The following is a 23,704-nucleotide window of genomic DNA, read 5'->3' as shown; positions in this document are numbered from 1 at the left end:
TGAGCACATGTTCATACATAAAATACAAAAAGTAAGCCATTATTCACATAATCTATGAGGTATTCTGTGTCAAAATGAGCACCTTGTTTTCTTTGCCACAGGTGCAAACAAAGATCTTACAATATATAGTTAATATAGTCATTCATTAACCCTCAGAGGTGCAATGAGGTAATTTGGTTCAACAAAAGGTTGATATGGTATTTTTTGCGATGAACGTGTCGTATTATGAAGTTACTTTTTTGTTGCTGACCTTTGCACCTGACTGCATGACTGTGGTAAAAACTTTAAGACAGAATTAGATGAGTTATTTAAGATAGTACTTCATAGCTATACGACAGACAAAGTAATGTTTCAAAACAACTGAACATACCATCTGATTTATGTTTATTTTAAACTGATTCAAAATCATTCTGTTTTTATACAAAAACATGTGCCTGGTTTCTCTCATGTATATTTTTTTAAAGAAAAAAAAGTACTAAGCAAAATAAAACATAGAAACAACAAGAAACAAAACAAATGTTTGCTATAATAAGTATTAGGTTAACAGTAGCCCTAAATATATGACATTTTGAACATGAACATGGGTAAACGTTGCTTACAGCATGTCCATAAATAAATCTAAATATGTACATATAAACAGTCAAGATTGAAATATACATATATGCATGTATTCATGAGGTTACATGTGCCAGAGTCCAAAGTCAGTTCATAGAGTGCAGGTCATAAAGCTATTACGTTTTTTTTTATTCTGGGCCAATCCTTGCTTGTGGCATTCATAATGTGATTCCAAAGCGTTTATAGCACACCCTAAACATCAGTACAACTCCTGAGGATCATGTGTGAGCCATACTGGTAGAACTCCAGGCAAAATGTAAATGCTTTCAGTTGAGTCCTACAAATCTATTCACTTTGCTGTCTACTACTTCAAAGGCTTAATATGAAATGACTACAGGTATAAAACATTCAACATACAGGGCAAGCGCTGTGCTGTACACATTTTAATCTGCCTCAATGGATGATGTCAGAAAAAGCAGGTAAGAAAAAGCTTCACTTCCAAAATCAGAGGTGGAGTCTGCTGGATATTTAAACAACACTCTGGTGGATTTCGACACAAGTTGAAGAACTGCGTTTGTTTGCTCTGTAAAGGGGAAATGACCTGGATAAGTTTTGAGCAGAATGCAAACTGATCAAAACAACTTGCTTGATTGAACTACTTTCATCTGGATCCAAGAGAGGAAAACAGTTATTGGTAAGAGACATTATTTGGACACTAAAATGTATGTGATTAATGCAGGTTATGCTTTATCCCAACTTAGATGCAAGGTCAAATGTAGGAATATAATGTAAAATAATGACATTTTTTTGAAAGATGCTTTTGCTGAATAACATTTATAAAACGTAGCTCTGATCTTTTACTTAAGTAAAAGTAGAAGTAGTAAACAACCAAAATGCTCCGTTATAAGTAAAAGCACTGCATTCAAAATAATATTTAGGTTAAAGTAATAGCATCAAAATAGACCAAATATAAAAGTACTCCTTATTCAGAATTGTCCATCACAAGAATAATGTTTCTTGTATTATTGGATTATAAAACATATTTTTAATTATGCATTTATTACTAATGTTGTTGCTATTAGCCTACAGGTCAATTCAGAGTCAATTGACTTTAAATGTTGCCAGGTTGCTTAATTTCTAATAATGCATCATATGTTATGACTTTATTGTAAGTTATATTGTATTCATCTGAATCTGAAGAGAAAGTTACCAGTAACTCAAACTTTCACATTAATGTCGCGCAGTAGGATTTGGCCTAACTTTTGATTTCCCTCTACATAGCATAAAATGAAGAACAGACTATTTATTTCATGGGGGTGAGCGGCAGTGGAATGTAGTTTTACTGTCAATTTGATGACAGACAGGGTTACGATCATTCTTAACTTTTTAGCAATAGTGTTTTACAATTCAAACCCCATGCTCTATGAACAAAAACGGCAAATTACGACTTTCTTTTCTCTTTAATACATTTTGACACCCCCCTGGTCAGGAACTCAATGCTCTGGACTATTGCTCAACATTACCCGTCACCATCCCTCCCGTTGTATCTATTAGCCTTAGCTTTGTAAATAATCAACATGGGATTAAACGGACTCTAATTTATATCTTCCACATGGCAGGGCTGTGGAAGAACAATTCATCTGCATGTTACATGAGTGGAATAAGCCCCCGTGCTTGGCTTCATCAGAACAGGTCAGACTAAATAGTCAGAAAAACAACATGTTAGCTTACTTAGCACGTTTGTCAGTTTCAATGAAACTTTGTCAAACTTAGTTTATCTGTGCCCGTGTAGGGAAGAAGTTCAAAGTATTCAGAGAAAACTTAAATGTGCATTTAAATGTCAATAGTGAATGCTTTAAATCTCGCTCTTACCAACATTTAACTTTTTGCCACAACTGTTCCGAATAAAAATGATTCATGTTAAGTCATCAAACAGCAGAGTGAACTGCGATCAATCACTTGGTAATATCAGTAATAAGATGTTACCTATAATTTATCTTCATCATAAATGTAGTGTATTTGTTGTAACTTTATTCTAACATTATGTATTAACTTATCAAATAATTTTGCTTTTGCTTTTAATTCTTCTTCTGAAACTCTTATAAATATAACTTAAAAATCACTCTGACCATTTCCTATTTTCATTTATAAGTTATCATTATAAAAGTGTTCAATCCCCTTAACCACAGTATTATATATTTTAAATTTGTGGATGTAATTGTTCTCTGAATTTAACAAAACTGCTTTATTTGTATTCTCAAGAGAAAGAGGACAGAAGACGGACAGTGACCATGGAGGCTGTATCTCCCCCTCTCTTCACCACAGCTGGCCAGATGCCTTGGTTTCTTCTGACTTTGTTAACATCGTGGACAGTCTTGTGTTCAGCAGAATTAAAGCAGACAAGGTGGCCATTATATTCCCAGACGCCAGTTCTTCTAGCTTGGAATGCCCCAACACAGGAGTGTGGCCCGTGGCATGGCGTAACTTTATCTCTGGACCAGTTTGACATTGTGGCATCCCCCAATGAGGGCTTTGTCCGACAGAACCTCACAATTTTCTATAAGGAACGCCTTGGGTTGTATCCCTATTATGAGCGTAGTGGCACTGCACTGAATGGAGGCCTTCCACAGCTTGCCAGCCTCACTCAGCACTTTGAAAAAATGCCTGAAGGTTTGCAGAAATATATACGTGACCCAGTAGCGAAAGGTTTAGCTGTGATTGACTGGGAGGAGTGGCGCCCATTGTGGATTCGAAATTGGGATATTAAAGATATCTATCGGAGTAAATCTCGTGAAATGGTGGCCCAAAAGAACCCAAAGTGGACTCCAGAACAAGTGGGAAAAGTTGCACAGCAGGAATTTGAGCTGTCAGCTCGCAAATTTATGCTTGAGACTCTGAAACTTGCCAAGAGTTTGAGGCCAAATCAGCTGTGGGGCTTCTACCTGTTTCCAGATTGCTACAACCATGACTACAGGAATGGCCTGAAGAACTACACAGGACGCTGTCCAGTTGTGGAAATGGGCCGCAATGATCAACTTAACTGGTTGTGGATGGACTGTACAGCATTCTTCCCGTCTATATACATGGGCTCCGTTCTTGCCTCTACAAATTATGGGCGCCTCTTTGTCCGGAACAGGGTGAAGGAGGCCATGCGACTAGCATCGGTTGGGGATGGATTAGCACGGCCAGTTTTCGTTTATACCCGCCCTTCTTACATGAATCAGATGACCCTTCTATCTCAAGTAAGTTGGCTGGAGCAAAAGTTAATCAAGTACAGGAGGCTTATACATTTATTATGTTATCTAGAAGTTCAGTTATTATATTTAACCTTACATCAGAGGATGCAGTTGCCACACATTGCTGGAGATACACAAGATAACAACATTAGGTATTGTTTTAGTTTTGGGGTTCCGCTAACACCACAGGAATGTATGATGGTTAGATCAAATACCGATAACACTTTGTTAAAAGTGTATTAGCTAAGCGACCATTTAAATTATTTAATTTACTCAAACGTACCTGTGTGATAATATCAACATCATTGTACTGTACACCACTGAACTGTTTATGTAAATGTTGTGTAGACAGATTTGGTCTCCACCATTGGAGAGAGTATTGCTCTCGGGGCTGCAGGTCTGATCTTCTGGGGGGACACCTCCTATGCAAGCAGCAGCGTAAGTGTCACTCCCTCTTTGCTTATGTGCTGAATAGTGTAGGTTTGGCGTTAACATAATGTTTGTTTTTTCTGCCTGCAGGCCAGCTGCACCATCCTAAATGATTATCTCCAGGGACAGCTGGGCCGGTACCTCCTCAACGTGACTACAGCTGCTGAACAGTGCAGTCAGGTGCTCTGTAAGTCCCATGGCCGCTGTCTGCGCAAAATATCAGACAATGACGTGTACCTGCATCTCAGCCACTTAACTCACAGCATCACGAGTCAGGGTGGCCAGCTGAAGGTTACAGGCGTGCCTGGCCCAGCTGAGCTGGATTTTTTCCACACACACTTCCAGTGCCAATGCTACGGTGGGTACAGGGGTGAGGCCTGTGCTGAGAAAGAGGGGCAGAATAGAGCTTCCTCTGTCTTAGGGACCTGGCCTCTTTGCCTTTTACTCCCACTAGGACTCCTCACTTTACTACACTGAGGAAGCTGAGAAACGCAAACTATTCACTGCTTCTGCCAGCTCTGAAGAGCACAGGTCAGACCTTCAACATGAAGTTGCTAAGTTATAGTTATGCACTATAGAAACTGATACATTTACAACAGCCGACACTCCCTCCTGTCATCAGAGGTGATCCCAGTATGACAGGAGATTTTTATCCCAGCACACAGACCCATCAAACTGGAACATTTGTGTTTGACAAGCTGCACTGGCAGAGCTCCGACTTTAGGACCTCCTCCTGAAACTTATTTTCATTCATACATTTTAAAACTGTTCAACTCTTAAACTTATATCAAATGATGTCAAAAATCTGACATATCTCTTAAAGGCCTCTTTCATGCTTCAGATTAGAAGATACTCTATACCAGGGGTGTCAAACTCAATTTCATCGCGGGCCACATCAGCATTATGGTTACACTCAAAGGGCTGGTTGTAACTATATAAATATACAGTACCAGTCAAAAGTTTGGACACACCTTCTCATTCGAAGGTTTTTATTTATTTAAATAATTTTCTGCATTGTAGATTAATACTAAAGACATCAAAACTATGAAAGAACACATAGGGAATTATCTAGTAAACAAAAAAGTGATAAACAATCCAGAATATGATTTATATTTTAGATTCTTCAAATGAGCCCCCTTTTGCCTTGATGACAGCTTTGCACACTCTTGGCTTCTCTATATAAATATACATATATAAATATATATTAAATAATGTATATATTACATTATTGGCTCTGCATTGGATTATCATCAGTTCTGGTAATAACTTCATAAATAACTACGTCTGAAAGCAGAAGTCTAGGGCAAATAATTGAAAGCAAATATTCAGCAATTGCACCAATTGTATTGTATATTATATTCTCTGCAAGCTCTTGCGGGGCCACATAAAATGAGGTCACGGGCCGGATTTGGCCCACGGGCCTTGAGTTTGACACCCCTGCTCTATACCATTGTTGCACACATGGATTTGTGGAAGTCTTTCCACAGAGGAAAAAATGCCTTCTTAATTAATTTTTACAGTTTTTGAGTTTTGTTTTATGATCAACACAACAATAGAACAACATGAAGTATTAACAAAAATCTTGATGCACACCTTAAACATTGTTGTTTCTTTCTGTTGTGGAAGCCTTATGAATGAAATGTAAACAGTTTAAATCTGTGCCTTTACCATGCTATGAAGTGCGCTTTTTAATGGTCGCCTTTGTTTAGAAGTTTTGACTTTTAACAACAGTGTTTATCTCAGCCCTATGCTGAGCCCTGTGCTTTATAATGATATGATTTACATATTCCCATTAGTTTTCATTTTAATATACAAGTGGAAAGTTTGGACAGATCTGTACTAATGAGATAAGAAAAGCTACATTTTATTTTATTGCCAAAGGTGTCTTGTAATTGACATGGAAATCAATTTGAAAACAACTTATTGATTTACATGTTAAGAAAAACATTTCAGCATTTATTCACGCAGTATGTAATGATGTAATGAAAAATAATTGATACAAATCTAACCTGGTTAGTCAACTTTGGCCAGAATTCTTTAATATGTAAGGGAACCTTAATGTTTATGTGAAAAAATAATTATAAATGTTGCTCTCAAATATAAAAATAACCCTCAGAAATCCAGTATTGTTCTGGCCCTAAACACAATTAACAGTTTTGATTTAGGGTGTAGTTTGAGTTGCACAGCAGCTTGTGAATGGGAGATAGCAACCATGTAGGTACATCATCATATTAGTTTATTGCCATCTACATATCTTTTCTAGACTATAGCTGGCTGAACAGTTTCATATTCATACAGTCGGCTCTGTATTTATTCTCTCTGATAACGCTCAAAAAGTAGTTTAGCTACCTAACATTTGTTAGAATACAAGGTACGTTTTGACTGTTTTTCATATACCAAATACTATTGAAGTAAAATGTTTCAAGTATGCTGAAAGAATTGTAATACTGCACTTTAACTTCTTTTTGTTGCAATTTATTATCTAACTCAAGTACGTTTCCTGTCTCAGTGAAAATCAGTGGTTGTCTGAAGCATACAACTATCAAAAGTCTAAAACAATGAATCTGTAATATATAATTTATGGAATTGTAAACCTTTACTTTTGTACTACCCAACCTCGCTGTTTTGGAAGCAGCTTCAGTGTTAATTTACAAGCCTTATTTTGCCAAAAATGTATTGATGTTGTTTTTTAAAACCAAATCTGAAAGAAAACTGTTTTGTTTTTGAAAACATTTCATATTCAGTTTTTCTACAAGATAATTTAATTATGTAAACAGTCATCTGAATGTATTTTTATGTATTTCTTTTTTTATGAAGCCTGTAGTCTACTGGAATTAAACACATTTAACAACACATTGTATTACTAGGTGCAAAAAAACATGGAAATAAAGTAATGTACTGTATCTGTGTGTATTTAATGTACATGTTTTTGTACTTAAAGCACACAAAGGATATTAATCTAACTTATTTTGAGTGAACTGCATACAAAATACTTTTTCACAGATGTACGTAGCTTCAGCAGGAAGTGACACTGTGGGGTTTAGTGTTGTTGTGTGCAGCTCTTTAAGGTCTCCGACGAAGAACAAACGAATTAAAACGTTTGTGTGTAATCGACATTCATCAACATTGATATGCATTTCACTACTTTTTCGTGTGAGCGTTTCTATCCAGTTTTTACCTGATGATTGATCGGACATTTTCGTCGAAAGCTCTGGTGGCGTCGTGTCAGTAAGCTCATTTTTTCCTCACACTTTTGAAAGCTAGCTCCAGCCAGCGTCGACCTGAAGCCTCACTGTCTGCAACATCCCATCACCGGCAAGCAGCAATGCAGAAGACATGACGATAAAAAAGCAGGCAGACCTGTCTACCTGTCAGTGAAGGTGTCTGAGAATAATCTCCTCTGTGTTGGTATGTTTTCCTCTGGTGCGGCATCCTTAAAGTCTCCTAAACCGACCTACTTCAGAGGTTGAGCTTGTAGAAGAGCTAATGTTAGCTTATTTGCATATTTTGGCTAATTTTATTATACAGCGAACCTACCTTAGATTTCTCGTTTTTCATCCAGGAGGTTTAACTTTCACTCAATTATTTACATGTATTGGGTTTTTCTCGATTAACTTGACAAAGTGACAAAGTTAATCTAAGTTAACTGTTGAAATATTTACATTATTGACTTAATAATCCTTTAACTTTTTAAGTGCACTGTTTCAGACAATGTGAGCTGGAATTATTGCAAGTTTATGCTTGGATTTAGCTGTTGTGTGAACATTTGAAGAATTCCCTTTTTAGAACTGCTGAAGTAAAGAAACTACGGTTTTTTTTGTTTTTGTTTTTAAAGGGATTTTATAGTATATTTATACTTTAAACAAATATATTTAGAATGAACAACAATGGTCCTGATGGAAGTGGGGTGGCAATTTCTATATACACTGTCAGACAATTCAAAATACTGTATGATCAGAATCCACATGACGGGTTCTTACTTTACACAATGCACTATCTACCTATTTTCCTAGATCGTTCAACCTAACAGAATGAATTTCTTGCGTAATCGTCTTGTTATCCTGGGCCTGGTGTTGTTGGCCACGTTACTGCTGTACCTGCTGCTGCCATCCATCCGACAGGGCAGCATGGAGCCGTCCCTAGACGCTCAAAGAATGGGGCTAATGGCCACCCCTCCTCCTCAAATTCCAACCATCAATGTGACTATTCGCACTGGACAGCTACCTGGGGACCCTCCACTGTTCTTCAGAGAAGCTTTACCTGTTGATGGAGCTGGACGACAGATATTGCCAAGGTAAGTCGACAAGTGGAGAGAATATCTAGAACATCTAAGCCAATAACCTGCCTTGTAATCATAACCTGAGGTGAAAAAAAGACAGACTGTGAGGATGATATTAAAGATAGATTAAACACAGAAAGTGTTTGGTGATCGTCTTTGATAAAATCCTGATAAACTATTTTCTTTCTCTGTGCAGGCTGCAAGTGGTCCTTCTGCATGGCCAAGCCTTCACATCCAAAACCTGGGAAGAACTTGGTACAATGGCCCTGCTGGCAACTAATGGATATCAAGCCTTAGCAATGGATCTTCCAGGTAGAACTTAAGCCTTGTTGAACATAATCAGCACTTTCTACAAAGTATAGTGATACTTGAAAATGATTAAGTCTAAAAGTGACAGATGAGAAGATTGACACAGTCATTCTGAACACACCAGGTCACTGTTGGTAATTTATATAATATATATATATATATATATATATATATATATTGAATATTTTATATATATATATATATATATATATATATATTGAATATTTTATATGTTGACCTAGTTTTGGTTTCATTAACTAATATTGTAGAAAAAAATCAGAAACAGTTTTTGACTGCCTGATCTGAATGACGTAGTTTTTTATTTGAGTTCTGAGCAGGATACATAGGATGTTTCCCATCGCTGATATGAACAAATATTATTAATGATATATTCTTAGATCTGGCAATATATTTAAATGTGTATTGTTATGCTTATGCTGGTTTGCATTTTTCAGACATTTGATTTAGTTTCTGCGTTTCCTTGTGTGCTATGCTGTCGGTACACGTGGCATTTTCTTTTAGGCTTATATTTTGTTTGGGATAGGCAGCAGAAATCATAAAGTTAGATGTCCTCAAGGAATTCCCATCGCAGCACCAAACCACAGATTCTCTGAACAGAGGTCTAATCAAACATAATAACTCAAAACACCTTTGTTTGCAGGGCTTTTCATTGAAATTCATAATGTAAAACTATAAATCTAAAGGAAAAGTATTGAAACAAAATGAAAAAAGTCAGTGGGTGTGCACACATTGAAATTATGTTCAGATTATGTTTCACAAACTGCTGTTCTTATTGAAGGATATGGAAAATCGCCGGACTCGGAGGGTTTGAAGACTGATCAAAATCGAGTGGACCTACTTTCAAGGTTCATGGAGTCTTTGGGTGTCAGGACAGCGGTGCTCGTGAGCCCCTCCATGAGCGGACATTACTCCATCCCCTTCCTCATGAAGAACACCGCTCAGCTGCAAGGCTTTATTCCCATAGCACCAGTCGGTACCCGAAGTTACACTCCACAGCAGTACCAAAATATTCAGGTGAGGGAAGAAGGGATTGTTTGTATAAATATATTCCAAAATAAATATATGTACATTATCAAAAAACAATTTGGCGGACCCATTGATACAACCTATTCACTAGGGGGCCTTGTGTATGTAACATGTCTCTTCCCCTTTATACAGACTCTATTGTGTCTTCTAATACCCAATGTTAATCTGGTTTATATGATTTAGTGACCTCTAGCTGTGATGTTGCAGATTGCAAACAGCTGCTTAAACAGCTTTGATACTACAATTGGTCATTCCATGTATGTCAATTATAGAAATAATGCTCTTTCTATTTCCAAAGGGAAATGTTACTTTGCTTCCTTTTTCCAACTAACAAAGATTTTGAATTTACTATGTAACTTAAGGCAAGTAGAAAGCATCACATGTTTATGCAATTGCTATACAATACAACCTGGTACAGGTGATTTACCACCCACAGGTATTTCAGAGGACTTGTGGTGTGTGAATGTGTGAACATATTTTTTACCCTTTATAGCCTTAAAGTTTTCCCACTCCTGTGTTCTTTTCTATTTAGATTCCCACTCTAATTGTGTTTGGAGCCCTGGACACAAATCTGGGTGCCCAGTCCCACAAAAACCTCATACAACTTCCACACCATTCCGTGCTGAAGCTAGAAGGAGCTCGCCATGCATGCTACATGGACAAAACCAGAGAATTTCACCAAGGGTTGATGGACTTCCTCGGCAAACTAAAGTGAGATTTCTTGGGGAGGCAGATGAGTTACAAAGATGGAAGCAAAGATGGAGGAAATAGTCATGAACTCTAAATCTACATTATTCTCATATTATCTTCACCTTAAGCAAAGACCATTGGCATGGAAGTTGGTTTGAATACATGTCAAAACAGCATGTAAGACCTCATTTAACATTATAGTATTTCAGATGTTTCCATTATAGAAGTATCTTTTTCAATGTTCCATCGTGTCACCTAAAATACTAGTTCAGCTCAGCTTGTTGTAAAAAAATAGCTTAAGTTATGTATTGTGGTGATTTTTGTTTCCTGTCTCTCTTTGCATGTAAAACATGTTATATGTTGGCTTCACTGTTACCATTTTTGTAGATGACATGTAGGTTGCTGTAAATATGCAAATGTTGCAGGTGTCTGTGTTTTAAATAGCTTCTGTTAGCCTCACATTTGAAGGATTCATATATTAAGATCTGGTAACCATTCAAGAAAACATGTTTAGCAAGACAAACAGAGTTGATACACACTGTTATAATTAAAAAGAAGAAACCATATACAATAACATTTATTTATATGATGATGATGGTCATATCTAAAATATTTGCAATACGTTGGACAATCATGCAAAAAAACAAACTTAAAATGAGATGTGTTTGACTTTAATAAAACAGAAAATGTGTGTTTTGTATGTTTCAGTTGATAAAATGCCATGATTTGGAAACGAGGTAATTTCTGATGGTGTGTCTTCACACGAAATGTTCTGCCAATATAGCTGTACATGTGAAGAAACAACTAAAACTAACAATATTAAAGAAACATTACGATACCAAAAGTGGCACAACAGTGGTTGGATAAGATTAATTCCGAATTCCTTTTTGCATTTTAATTTTGTTTATGGTTTCATCCAGCACTAAAGGTAGATCGCCCTTTTATATGTTCCAGTTGGTCTCCATTGAAACAGTTTGTCCATTATTTAATAACACACATCTGTACAAAAATATACTCAAATAAACCAATCAAAAGAACAATTTTTGTATTGCCATGTTGACATTTGTGTATAAAGTTTAAGCAGACCGGTTACATCTACTCTAATCCTTAACTTAAAGTGGACCTATCATGCTATATTTAAATGATATATTGTAGGGCCATACCTATATAAGGTATATGTATACGTTTCTGTTTTCAAAATACCAAACAGATCATGCATTTTAGCCATGCCTCATTTCGCTCTATGTGCTGTTTGCTGTCTACGGGGCTGATCTCTGTGAGCTGCAGCTGACCACGCCCCCCTGCAGGAGAGGGGAAGCCGTGCTCTGATCAAGTCAAGAGGGGGAGAAAAGAATATCTCCGTCCTCCGTGTTTTATTATATAGAGTCGTTATTCATTTGTTTTAAAGCTCAATAAATAACAAAGAAGACCTTTGACCGGCACTTTTCTAATTTTGTCTGGAAGATTTAAACTTTAACGGACATCTTGACCGGCGAAACAAACTGAAACTGAAACTCTGCCGCACGGTCCCCTCGTTCCTTGGAAGAGGCGGAGAGGTGGGTGTTTGTCATCTGCTGGTGGACTAACCGGAGAGAATTACAATGCTTGCCTCGACGGGGAGGGATTGCATTGAATTAAAGCAGCGGGAGCAAACGCAAATGCACTTTTGTACGTCTTTTATACATGAATATGTGTCCCCGGTGTTCCAGGGAACTCACCAAGTGTCAGAAAACACAACCCTCTCTATTTTCCTCCATACCCAAATCTCTAAAAAAAGGGGCTGCAACGGATCTGATCAAAACTGATCCAGATTTGAACACTGTCCTGACGTCAGGACAGTGGCGCTACGGCTATTGGGCCAACTCCACCAATCAGGAGGAGACAGCCACGGCCATTGCCGTTCGAAAGCGCTCGAGACGCTCTAGTACATATGCCAGGCCTGTAGGTGGTGCTGTTCTCACAGAATCAGCCCTTGCAAAAACAGGGGTAAAAAAAGTGCAAATTGAGCGAAATGAGGCATGGCTAAAATGCATGATCTGTTTGGTATTTTGAAAAAAAAAAAGTATAAATATGCCTTTATGGTCCTACACTATATTATTATAATATAGCATGATAAGTCCACTTTAAGTAAAAGTACAAAAACTAGCAACAAGAATTTGCATCAAAATGTACTTAAAGTTCAAAAAGTAAAAGTACTTATTCTGCACAATTTCCCAATTGAAAATAATATAAAGTACAAAAGTATCATCAATGTTATCAGTGAAAGTACCTTTCACAGTATTATATTATCATTTTCCTGTTTTAAACACTTCAGTGTTATAGTTGGTCAATGTGAAGCACTTTAGATATGTGAAATATTGTTTATATTAGTAGTACAGTACTGCATTATGCCTATCAGCATATCATGTGTTATATTTACAAAGTTACTAGTAACTGTGGGTGTTAAATACATTTAGTTGGGTAAAAAGTACAACATTTGCCTCTGCAATGTAGAGGACTAGAATGATAAAGTAGTATTAAATGGAAATACTCAAGTACAAATGGGTCAAAATAGTACTTGAGTATAATACTTAACTTGAGTAAATGTATACGTGGTTAATTTCCACCACTGTGTACATTATTCAAGACAAATTGGGCAAATTATTTGAAGGATGTCTTTCCATGATTATTAGCTAATCAGTGCAAGAAGTATTCAGTCCTCAGAAGGGACTTCTTTCCTGCGACAGGACCTTTATTTTGAAAGGCAGGAAGAGTACCGGCCAGGAGCCTGAAACTGTGAAGCTGCGGTTGACCAGCAAATTGACTGCACTGGGTGAGTACTGTGATAACTCTAGCTAAACATAATTAAATAAATTGTTTGCAGTCATGTAATCCTTGTTACCAGTAACCAGGTAAGGTAATAACATAACGGTAAAGCCCCGGCATGGCTTGTTCTACAACCAACGGAGTGAATAACAAGCACACTAGCTACAAGGCTAGCTAGCGGCTTTAGCTTACAAAGTGTCATCGTCGCAGCTTAAATAAGGTAAAGACAGCTTGCGTCAGTGTGTCAGGTTGATGGCCCGCGAGACAGCAGAGATAACTGGGTTTACAACACGAAGAAAGTAATTGTTCTTCTCAGTCCCGTCATTGCTTAATATTCTATTGTGATGTGGCATTGTGTGTTTGATTTTCAATGGAATTACACCTGTCTGTCCTCAGAGAATACATCGCACCATGCTGCCTGACAAAGATGGTCCAGGTGTTGGAGGCAGACAGAGCTCTCCTGAGGGAGAGGATCTGTCTGTGAGTCTGTTCAGAGAGTACCTCCGCCTCAAAACTGTCCACCCAGACCCTGACTATGGTGAGATACCTTCATCACAACACACTGATCCAGCCATGCGCTTTGGAAATGTCGCAGATTGTCTTGCATTTACTTAGCTTGATGGGGTTTGAGTCCTTTTCCTATTAACACTATCCTTTGTCTTATTTTACTTATGTCATGAGCTTATATTAAGCTTAGTAAGCTTTAATATTATCATTCACACTTCATATCACTTAGAATTGTAAATATATATATATATATATATATATATATATATATATATATATATATATATATATATATATATATATATATATATATATATATATATATATATTTAGTCAAGTAAATCTTATAAGTCCAGTGTGTGAAATATTTTCCTGTATAACTTGTTCCATCTAATGTTCTGTGATTTTATCAAAGTCCATTTCTTATCGCCGTCAGTTAGACATTAAATGCTTATGCCAGTTATGTATAAACCTAGTATACTGTCTTAAAAGAAAAGAAAGCTGAGCTGATAGCAAGGCTCTCACTCCTGACCAAAAATCTTGCAGTGGCAGCTCAGATTTAACAAAACAAAATGATTGAGACTAACAATAATTAAGCTGCATCCCAAAATACTATTTATTTACATTTATGTTTGTGTTTTGTTTTTATTTCGTTTTTCAGTTTGACTATATTACACGTTCAAGAAAATCCACTGTTAAAAGGAATATAGGAGCTGCTGAAATAATGTCTATCTCATTGTTCGGAGAGGTTTTACACATTTATTTAAACTAATTCTTATTTCTATTGTTTATTAATTTATAGATGCTGCTCTTCGTTTTCTGGACAGAATAGCTGAGGAGCTTGATCTACCCATGAGAAAGATTGAGGTGTGTGTCCATGATAGATAAATAAATAAATGAATGCAGCAGACATTAGTATACGTACTTTACAGAAACAAGTAATACTTTCTCTGAAATGAAACGAGGCCTTTTCTGCCGTTCCCTCTCCCTGAAGGTCTGTCCAGGCAGAGTAGTGGCGATCATGACTTGGGAAGGGAAGAACCCAACGTTGAAGTCCGTCTTACTGAATTCCCACACTGATGTTGTACCGGTTTACCAGGTATGGCGTCTTTCTAAGTTTATGGCGTTACAATCCTGTTTTTATCGTTAATAGACATACAAAAATAGATTTGATATCAATTTCTTCTCCAGGAACATTGGAAATACGATGCTTTCAGTGCTTTCAAAGATGCAGAGGGCAACATTTATGCCCGGGGAACACAGGACATGAAATGTGTAACTATACAGTGGGTATAAAACTGCCTTTTAATAACTTGTTTTATCAAACAGGATTTGTACTCTAGTATTGTTGTGATCTTCACTTTTAATTGTGTTCAATGAGAAATACCCACTCACCCACCCTGCATACTGTAAGTGCAGACTCCATTTCTTATTTCTGTCATAACTCGGCCCTTTTTTTTTTTTTCTTACATCCAGGTACATCCAGGCAGTCAGAAGACTGAAGGCAGAGGGACGGAAACTGATGCGCACTGTGCACCTGATGTTTGTTCCTGGTAAAATATTTGATTGCTTCCCTACGTTCTAGTATAGTTTGTTGCCAAAGGGTCTAAACACCCTGGGTCCACCCACACAGGGGTTCTCTCTAATGTTGCAAGTCTGTGGGTGTTTCATTGAAACTCTTTAGGGAGTGTTCCAGTGTGCGTCAGAAATTGACGTTTTTTTTAACTTAAAATAACAAGGCTATACTGACAATAGTGAATAAGTTATACAATCTCAGGGTTTACAAAAATGATATATCATTTATTAACATATAACTATTAACCAAAAGTATTCTATCAGTTATTATAAAACACTTTATTAGAAACAGTTGGAAAAGTACTTCGGAGCAATTGATCCTAAAAATCAGCCATTGAAGGAGCCTTTCCTGACTTTTGAGAAACACCCGACACTTGATTGACACTTTCCTCACTCTCCTGGTAGCTTTTTTCAACCTGTGTAGGGCGGCATATGATTCCGTTCAAACAACTTCTTCATTTCCACTAAGAGTACAGCAATTGTTTCATTGGCTGGCTAAGCACATCCATTCAGTCTGTTGTTTGGGATGGAAGTGATCGTAGATGTTGCAAATGTGTGTAGGATGGAAATGAAATGTGACTGTACCTCTAGGCTGGGACAAATTAGACCTTTCTGTGGATGTGCTGTGCTCAATTTTGTTGCTGGGATGTGGCCCTTGTTACAGAGTGGCTTAATGAAATATGAATGCCATGTTATGCATGTTAAATCTATACTGTATTTCACAGTCTTTATTGCTCATGAGACTGAACTGGTATGTTATTCATAACATACTAGTTCTTGTTTAGCAGAAATCAAACCACATCCCTTGCCAAGAATGAGCATTTACGCAAACACACATTTGACATTAACAACTAAAAAACATGTTTCTCTTTTCTTAGATGAAGAAGTTGGAGGTCACAAGGGAATGGAATCATTTGTGAAGAATCCGGAGTTCCAAAAATTGAACATCGGCTTTGCCCTAGATGAAGGTAAATAAATAACAGTCTGGTTCTTCTTCTGAAAAGTTAATGAGTGATAATCTAAACACAGAAGGTCTCTCTTTAAGTTAGTCAATAAGTCAAAACCAAGTTCAGTCTGGTTTCTACTTTTGCCCTAGAAGAGAGAATAGCAAAAGAGGTAGAGGGAGACGAAACAAAGGTCCCCAGCTGGATTGAACTACGAACGTTAGAGGCCTTGGTCAGCATTGTTTTCTTTATTTTTAGATTTTTCCACACACTCTCAACAAACAACATTATCAAGCATTTTTAAGTCTGAAAGGAGTAGGACAAATGGAATGTACTCCAACTCCTGGGTAGCCACATAATGTATTTTTTCCAAAAATATATAATAATATGACAATGCCTATATTTCCTTTTGAGAAGTCATTTTGATGTTTGTCCAAATAAATTATAATAAGAACTAATTGTACGGTTAATCTTTCAGTCAGATGTATTTGACACAATGACTTTTAAGTATGTAAGAAATCATTAAACATAGTTGTTTATTTGTATGGCTATTGTTAGTTAGAAATGATCCTGCCTGCATAGTGGGGTTTGATACAGAGCCAGAGTCTGACAACCAAATATTTAGAATGTTACCAACTGTGCCAAGTGACCCTTATTGATCCTGAGGTGCTGTGATCAATCTCTGCTGCCTGTTGAGGTTTATAACCCCTCCTGTGGTGAAAATGACTTCTGTCCTTTTATTGTTATATGAATGCACAAGACTAATGTTAAATATTAAACATTTTTTTATTTGTCTGCATGTTTTCTGTAGGTCTTGCGAACCCTGGTGAGGCCTTCACTGTGTTTTACGGAGAGAGGAACCCTTGGTGTGAGTATAAAATACAGTAATAGACTCACCTTATCAGATTTCCAGGGTTTTTGAAGGATGATGAAGCCGATCTTAAATCAAACAGAATGACTTCTTCTTCACAGGGATTACAATCCACTGCCCAGGCAGTCCAGGTCATGGGTCGAGGTTTGTGGAGAACACGGCTGCTGAGAAGCTGGTAACTGTCAAATCCATTAAAACATTTAATAAAACACCTCAAAACCCGTTGTTTACAAGGTTTCATTGACAGAACTTCTTTATCATTCTCAGCGCCATGTCATGAACTCCTTCCTGGACTTCAGAGAGAAGGAGAAACAAAGGTGAGATTGAACTGTTTGCCTCTTGATTTGTTTTGCATGATCTTTAGAGCAATTGTATTAAAGAGGAAATATTAGGTTCATCTATTGTATTTTGTGCTTCTAATGTGAGTGACATGATGACATGTTTTAATGTTCAAAAACGGCTTTATTTTTCTCATACTGCCAGTGCAGCAGCAGCCCTTTCACCCTCTTTAACGAGAGCCCAGTTTATAGTTGACGTAGGCCTTTCAGGGAAACTGCCCTGGAAACTATGAATTTAACACAAATAACTAAACGGCAACTAAAATACCAGTTTTAAAAAATTGCCTCCATATTCTCTATAATTACAACCGTATTACATAATTCTCTTTAGGCAGTTTTCAAGGAAATATTTATAAAATCATGGGTGTGTAAAGAAATGACATGCAATTTCATGAATATGGCTTCTGGACATTTAAAAGAAAAGCTTATCAGCCATCACGTGTTGTATTTGTGTCCCAGAAACAAATAAATATGGGTAAGAACAGTGGCTAATTTGTTCTGTGGAACAAAGCCTAATGGATCTGATGTACATTTCTTTGATTAAAAGTACATTTTCAGTGATGGGCCTGAAAAGTTGCCATTCTACTTTAGATGTTATTACAGTGCAATTGCCCTAATGTCCTTACTTCTGTGTGTGTGTATTTTAGGCTAAATACAAGTGAGTGTTTCACCCTTGGTGATGTCACCACAGTGAATATGACCATGGTGAAAGGAGGCGTGGCCTACAATGTCATCCCAGCTGAAATGGACGTGAGCTTTGACCTTAGGATACCGCCAACAGTGAACCTACAGGTGTGTACATGTCTATGAGTTGGGATATGTGTCTGCAGATTAGGTTGTTTTTAACTATTTTACCCCCGTTTTTAAAGAGTAATGTTAAAACACACTTTTATTTTTTTAGCCGTCACCTGATGTCTCTGTATGTCTGTTGTCACTGTGCTGTGTGTGACCATGTGCCCTATCTAACTTATCACTTTTATTAAGTATTATTGTGATTTTATTGTTTCTTTCTGTTTCCTCTGAGTTTGCTGTAAGCACTTTGAATCATCATCATCATCATCATCATCATCATCATCAGCAGCAAGAGACTCTAGGTCCATTTTTAAAAGACATACAACACTCAAATATAAATTATCAACTGTGTATAGTGCTATGTAAATAAAGTTGATTTGATTTCTGTGTTACACATGTAGTCATGCAGACTTCTGACTTACAGGTGTTGGTGTGAAATGACCTCCAGCTCAATGACTGCTCTGAACTAACATCTGTATTATCATTATCCTACCAGGAGTTTGAGCGACAAATTAAGGAGTGGTGTAAAGAAGCAGGAGAAGACGTCACTTACGAATTTGCTCAGGTCAGTTCACTTAACACTCCATTATAAAAGTGCTGCTGGTTTATTCCTGTTGTTGTCAAGGAGATTAAAGTAGCTGCCATCTATTGCAGAAACACATGAACCAGAACATGACTTCTACAGAAGAGAATGATCCCTGGTGGAGTGCCTTCAGTGCAGCCTGCAAGGCAATGTGAGTACACTGCACACACTTATTCTTATCTTTATGTGGTTTTTACTTTTCCTTCGCACCATCGCAGGTGTTGGATGTTATGTCAAGAACTTACAAACATCATTTTCTACTGTCACTTTCCACTAGTAACGGAAGCTACTATATATTTTCTAAATGTTAACATTGATTGCAAATCCATCTACATTTACCATTGTAATTTTACTACAATTAAGAACTGTAGAATGACATTTTGCAGGCTTCTCTCAATGCAATTAAACATAAACACATACAAAAAGCACCAATAGAAGCAATTGGAAAATACAAAATAGCAGGCACGAATAAATTAAATTTAACAAAGGTACAAAATGTACAGGTATGCATGTTAATAAATAGATGTTGAAAAAAGAAAGATAAATCGTTGTTTGAATAGTTTGTGGTTGCAGTCTTTGAGAGGTGGTGTGTGTTTACAGTCTTTGGTGTGAAATTAGTTCAGATTTCCCCAAAATAAGAACTGTCATGTTTTTTGACTCATATTATTTGTGTATCCTCTATTTTTGCACAACACTTAATTTCACACCTTTTTACTGCACATTTTCTCACAGCTCCAACAATCCTCCTCAGTTGTTTAGACAGTACTGCATTGCCTGTCTACAGTCGCTTCTCTCTGTCTATTTTCTTTGTACTATTCATTCTGCTGGAAATGAATACAATATAGGTTCCTTTGATCATGTCTGTCTTACATAAGCTGTAATACTTTTAGGATATGTTTGGAAATATTTACCCTGATAATTTTAGGACTGTACTGAAGCTGTCCTTGTCTCATGAAAACTGTGTCAATGTCTCCACTGTAGGAACATAACTCTGGAAAAGGAGATATTTCCAGCTGCCACGGATAGCCGTTTCATCCGAGCGGTGAGTATAGAAACTGGATATGATGGAATTAATCATGACATTTGACATTGTTTGCAAAGCTTTTTCACTCCTTCAGTTCTGCGCCATTAATGGGTTTCTTTGTTGAACATAGGTGGGTATCCCTGCTATCGGCTTCTCCCCAATGAACCGGACTCCAATCCTGCTGCACGATCACAACGAGTTTCTGAATGAGAAAGTCTTCCTGAAAGGCATCGGCGTGTTCGAGAGGCTCATCTGCGCTCTTGCCAGTGTTCCTGCCTTCCCTGATGAGGCTTAGAGAAGTCTTAATTTTAATCCGGTCTAAAAACGTATTTCACTTAGGGTATTAATATTTAACTTGAAACTTGAACGTTTTTGAAGAGATTACCAAAGAATAATAACACGTATCATTTAGCCAAACTGAGCACTTAGCCTTTGGTACTTTTATTTTTTTATTTTGTGATTCTCAGGATAAAGGCACGATAAGGTTTGCATTTTACTTTTGACAACTTACTTGCCTGTGTGTACACAGTCTAAAAGATGTATCACCCATTGTGAAAGCAATGTTCTCATTTACTATGGAAAATGAACTAACTGAAATGTGAAGACGACTTTGATTGATTTACACTTTGATCAAATGTCAATTAATTGCCACTTTTCTCATTGAGCCTGATTTTAAAACTATTATTCCACAGATATAACTTTATTTAATAAACTGAAATTGAATAAATATATTTGTTCATTACTCTCATGCTTGTAGTTTCTTGTACAAATATTAGGGATCCGTATCTGATGCCACACTGACATGCACATTTATAATACTAATAAATAAGTACTGTAAATGCAGGCTTTGTTAAAGAGGAAGATTTGAAAAAGGCATTTTACCTTCAAACAACCACGTCCGTTTCAAGGACAGACAAAAACATTGACCATTCCTACATCAGAAAACATTTCTGAACATCATATAATGTCCAAAAAGCTGTCATGCAATCGGCTTCTCGAAGAATGATGGGAATATGTGCATGGCAGAGTGTGTCATGTAGACGGGCAGGTCGACTAAGTCCGCCCAATCATTTTATTTGAACAAAACAACTTGACCAACCTATTACAGTCCTTCAACAGCCACAGATACCATGGTTTTTGTTTTTTTGTCATTGATGTATTGATTTCTGTTGGGGTGTTAAGAGTATTTAATGGGAACTTTGCTTCTTTTGAATATGTGGCCCTTCAGCTGAAATGCTCCTCTTGAGCTCTGTTCCTAAATATCTATAGACCACCCAAATACTGTGCAAGCTTTTTTGATGACTTTACTGAACTCTATAGTGTGTATTGACTTTGACCGTCTATTCATTGTTGGTGATTTTAACATCCATGTTGACAACCCCCAGGACAGAGTGACTGAAGAACTGTTTTGTGTTCTTGATGATTATGGACTGACTCAGCATGTGACGGAGCCCACGCACAATAAGGGGCACAATCTGGACTTAATTATCTCAAAGGGTCTGAATATCTCTGAGGTTGTGGTGACTGATGTTGCACTCTCTGACCATTCCTGTGTTTTCTCTGAGAGCTCTATTTCTGTTCACAAAAATGTTCAAAAAGAGGTAACCACAAAGCGATATTTTACTGAAAATACTAGGGAAATGGTTCTTCCACACTTGCCCCTGCTAACATCTCAGTAAATGAGCTAGTAGATCATTTTAATTCAAAAATTAAAAAGGTTATAGATGCCATTGCTCCAACTAAGGTAAAGGAAGTGACTGGGAAGAAAATATCTCCATGGAGAAAGGCCATGACCGTGAAAACAGAAAAAAGAGTGTCGAAAAGCTGAACGCAGGTGGCGAAAAACAAATCTCCAGGTTCATTTTGAAATCTATAAAGAGAGACTTGGCCTTTATAATTTGGAATTGAAAAACGCACGACAGTCTTTCTTCTCTGACATCATTACCAAAAACAAAAACAACGCACGTGCCTTGTTTGCTACTGTCGACAAACTAACAAACCCCCCAGTGTCAGTAGCCTCTGCATTTCTATCCACCAGGGCCTGCAAGGCAAGGCAAGTTTATTTATATAGCACCTTTCAACACAAGGCAATTCAAAGTGCTTTACAAAAAATGAAAGACATTAAGAAAATGGCATTTAAAATCAGTCATTAAAAAGAAAAGATAATATAATAAACATTAAAAGAAAAAATACATGGATAAAAGTTACAGTGCAGTTTAAGATGTGAATAGTTCAATTAAAAGCGGCGACAAAAAGAAAAGTCTTCAGCCTGGATTTAAAAATAGTAAGAGTTGCAGCGGACCTGCAGGTTTCTGCGAGTTTGTTCCAGATATTTGGAGCATAATAACTAAACGCTGCTTCTCCATGTTTAGTTCTGACTCTGGGAACAGAAAGCTGACCAGTCCCTGAAGACCTGAGAGTCCTGGATGGTTCATAATTTAGCAGTACGTCAGAAATGTATTTTGGGCCTAAACCATTCAAAGCTTTATAAACCAGCAGCAGTATTTTGAAATCTATTCTTTGACACACAGGAAGCCAGTGTAAAGACTTCAGAACAGGAGTGATGTGATCCACTTTCTTAGTGTTAGTGAGGACTCGAGCAGCAGCGTTCTGAATCAGCTGAAGCTTTCTAATAGATCTTTTAGTGAGGCCTGTAAAGACACCATTGCAGTAGTCGAGTCTACTGAAGATAAAAGCATGGACAAGTTTTTCCAAATCCTGCTGTGACATTAGTCTTTTAATCCTAGTTATGTTCTTTAGGTGATAGTAGGCAGATTAAGTAACTGTTTTAATGTGACTGTTGAAACTCAGGTCAGAGTCCATGACTACACCTAGATTTCTGGCTTTATCTGTTGTTTTGAACATTGCAGACTGAAGCTCAGCGCTAACTTTTATACGTTCTGCCTTGGATCCAAAAACCATTACCTCAGTTTTATCTTTGTTTAATTGGAGAAAGTTCTGACACATCCAGTCATTGATTTGTTCAATGCACTTACTCAGTGTTTGAATTGGAGCATAGTCTCCTGGTGAAATTGTTACGTACATTTGTGTGTCATCCGCATAGCTATGGTAACTTATTTTGTTGTTCTTCATTATCTGAGCCAGTGGTAGCATGTAGACGTTAAAGAGAAGAGGCCCCAAGATGGAGCCTTGAGGTACCCCACATGTCATATTTGTCAACTCAGATGTGTATTTACCTATAGAAACAAAGTTGTTTCTGTCCTTTAAGTAGAATTCAAACCAATTTAGAACTGTTTCCGAAAGTCCCACCCAGTTTTCCAGTCGGTCTAGTAATATGTTGTGGTCAAGAGTGTCAAACGTAGCACTGAGATATAATAATACTAACACTGAAGTTCTGCCACTGTCTGTGTTTAAGTGGATGTCATTGAAGACCTTTACAAGAGCAGTCTCAGTGCTGTGGTTTGGACGAAAGCCTGACTGGAACACATCGAAACAGTTATTTAAATGCAATCAGTTACTCAACTGTTGAAAAACAACTTTTTCAATGATTTTACCTAGAAATGGCAGGTTTGATATGGGCCTGTAATTGTTCATTACTGAAGCATCTAGATTATTCTTTTTTAAGAGCGGTTTAATGACTGCAGTTTTCAGGGCCTGTGGAAAAATACCTGAGTGAAGAGATTTGTTTACTATATGAAGTAGATCTGAGGCCATGCAATGAAAAACATCTTTGAAAAATCCTGTTGGAATAATATCAAG

The 23,704-nt window shown here is 37.1% G+C and overlaps 3 protein-coding genes across 3 annotated transcripts; all 3 read left to right on the top strand.

Annotated features, from left to right (window-relative positions):
* Nucleotides 1–2,091: 2,091 nt before the first annotated feature.
* On the top strand, nt 2,092–5,178 carry hyal2b (hyaluronidase 2b). Its single transcript, XM_034138586.1, has 4 exons — nt 2,092–2,247; nt 2,820–3,797; nt 4,140–4,229; nt 4,311–5,178. The coding sequence occupies exons 1-4, from the start codon at nt 2,200–2,202 to the stop codon at nt 4,695–4,697; spliced, it is 1,503 nt and encodes a 500-aa protein (XP_033994477.1). The 5' UTR covers nt 2,092–2,199; the 3' UTR covers nt 4,698–5,178.
* Nucleotides 5,179–7,274: 2,096 nt separating this feature from the next.
* abhd14a (abhydrolase domain containing 14A) lies at nt 7,275–11,585 on the top strand. The gene is made up of 5 exons (XM_034139495.1): nt 7,275–7,628; nt 8,234–8,514; nt 8,696–8,811; nt 9,608–9,843; nt 10,388–11,585. Exons 2-5 carry the CDS (start codon nt 8,252–8,254, stop codon nt 10,568–10,570), a joined length of 798 nt encoding a protein of 265 aa, XP_033995386.1. The 5' UTR covers nt 7,275–7,628; nt 8,234–8,251; the 3' UTR covers nt 10,571–11,585.
* Nucleotides 11,586–13,268: 1,683 nt separating this feature from the next.
* LOC117489886 (aminoacylase-1A-like) lies at nt 13,269–20,726 on the top strand. The gene is made up of 15 exons (XM_034139445.1): nt 13,269–13,357; nt 13,747–13,888; nt 14,660–14,724; nt 14,852–14,956; nt 15,049–15,143; nt 15,334–15,410; nt 16,311–16,400; nt 17,188–17,244; nt 17,349–17,422; nt 17,515–17,564; nt 18,233–18,377; nt 18,874–18,942; nt 19,032–19,111; nt 19,942–20,002; nt 20,115–20,726. The coding sequence occupies exons 2-15, from the start codon at nt 13,762–13,764 to the stop codon at nt 20,277–20,279; spliced, it is 1,260 nt and encodes a 419-aa protein (XP_033995336.1). The 5' UTR covers nt 13,269–13,357; nt 13,747–13,761; the 3' UTR covers nt 20,280–20,726.
* The last annotated feature ends 2,978 nt before the right edge of the window (nt 20,727–23,704 follow it).

Source organism: Trematomus bernacchii, unplaced genomic scaffold (genome assembly GCF_902827165.1).
Source record: "Trematomus bernacchii unplaced genomic scaffold, fTreBer1.1, whole genome shotgun sequence".
Classification (NCBI taxonomy): domain Eukaryota; kingdom Metazoa; phylum Chordata; class Actinopteri; order Perciformes; family Nototheniidae; genus Trematomus; species Trematomus bernacchii.
The sequence above is the reverse complement of the archived record's forward strand: the minus strand, read 5'-3'. Positions and strand labels throughout refer to the sequence as shown.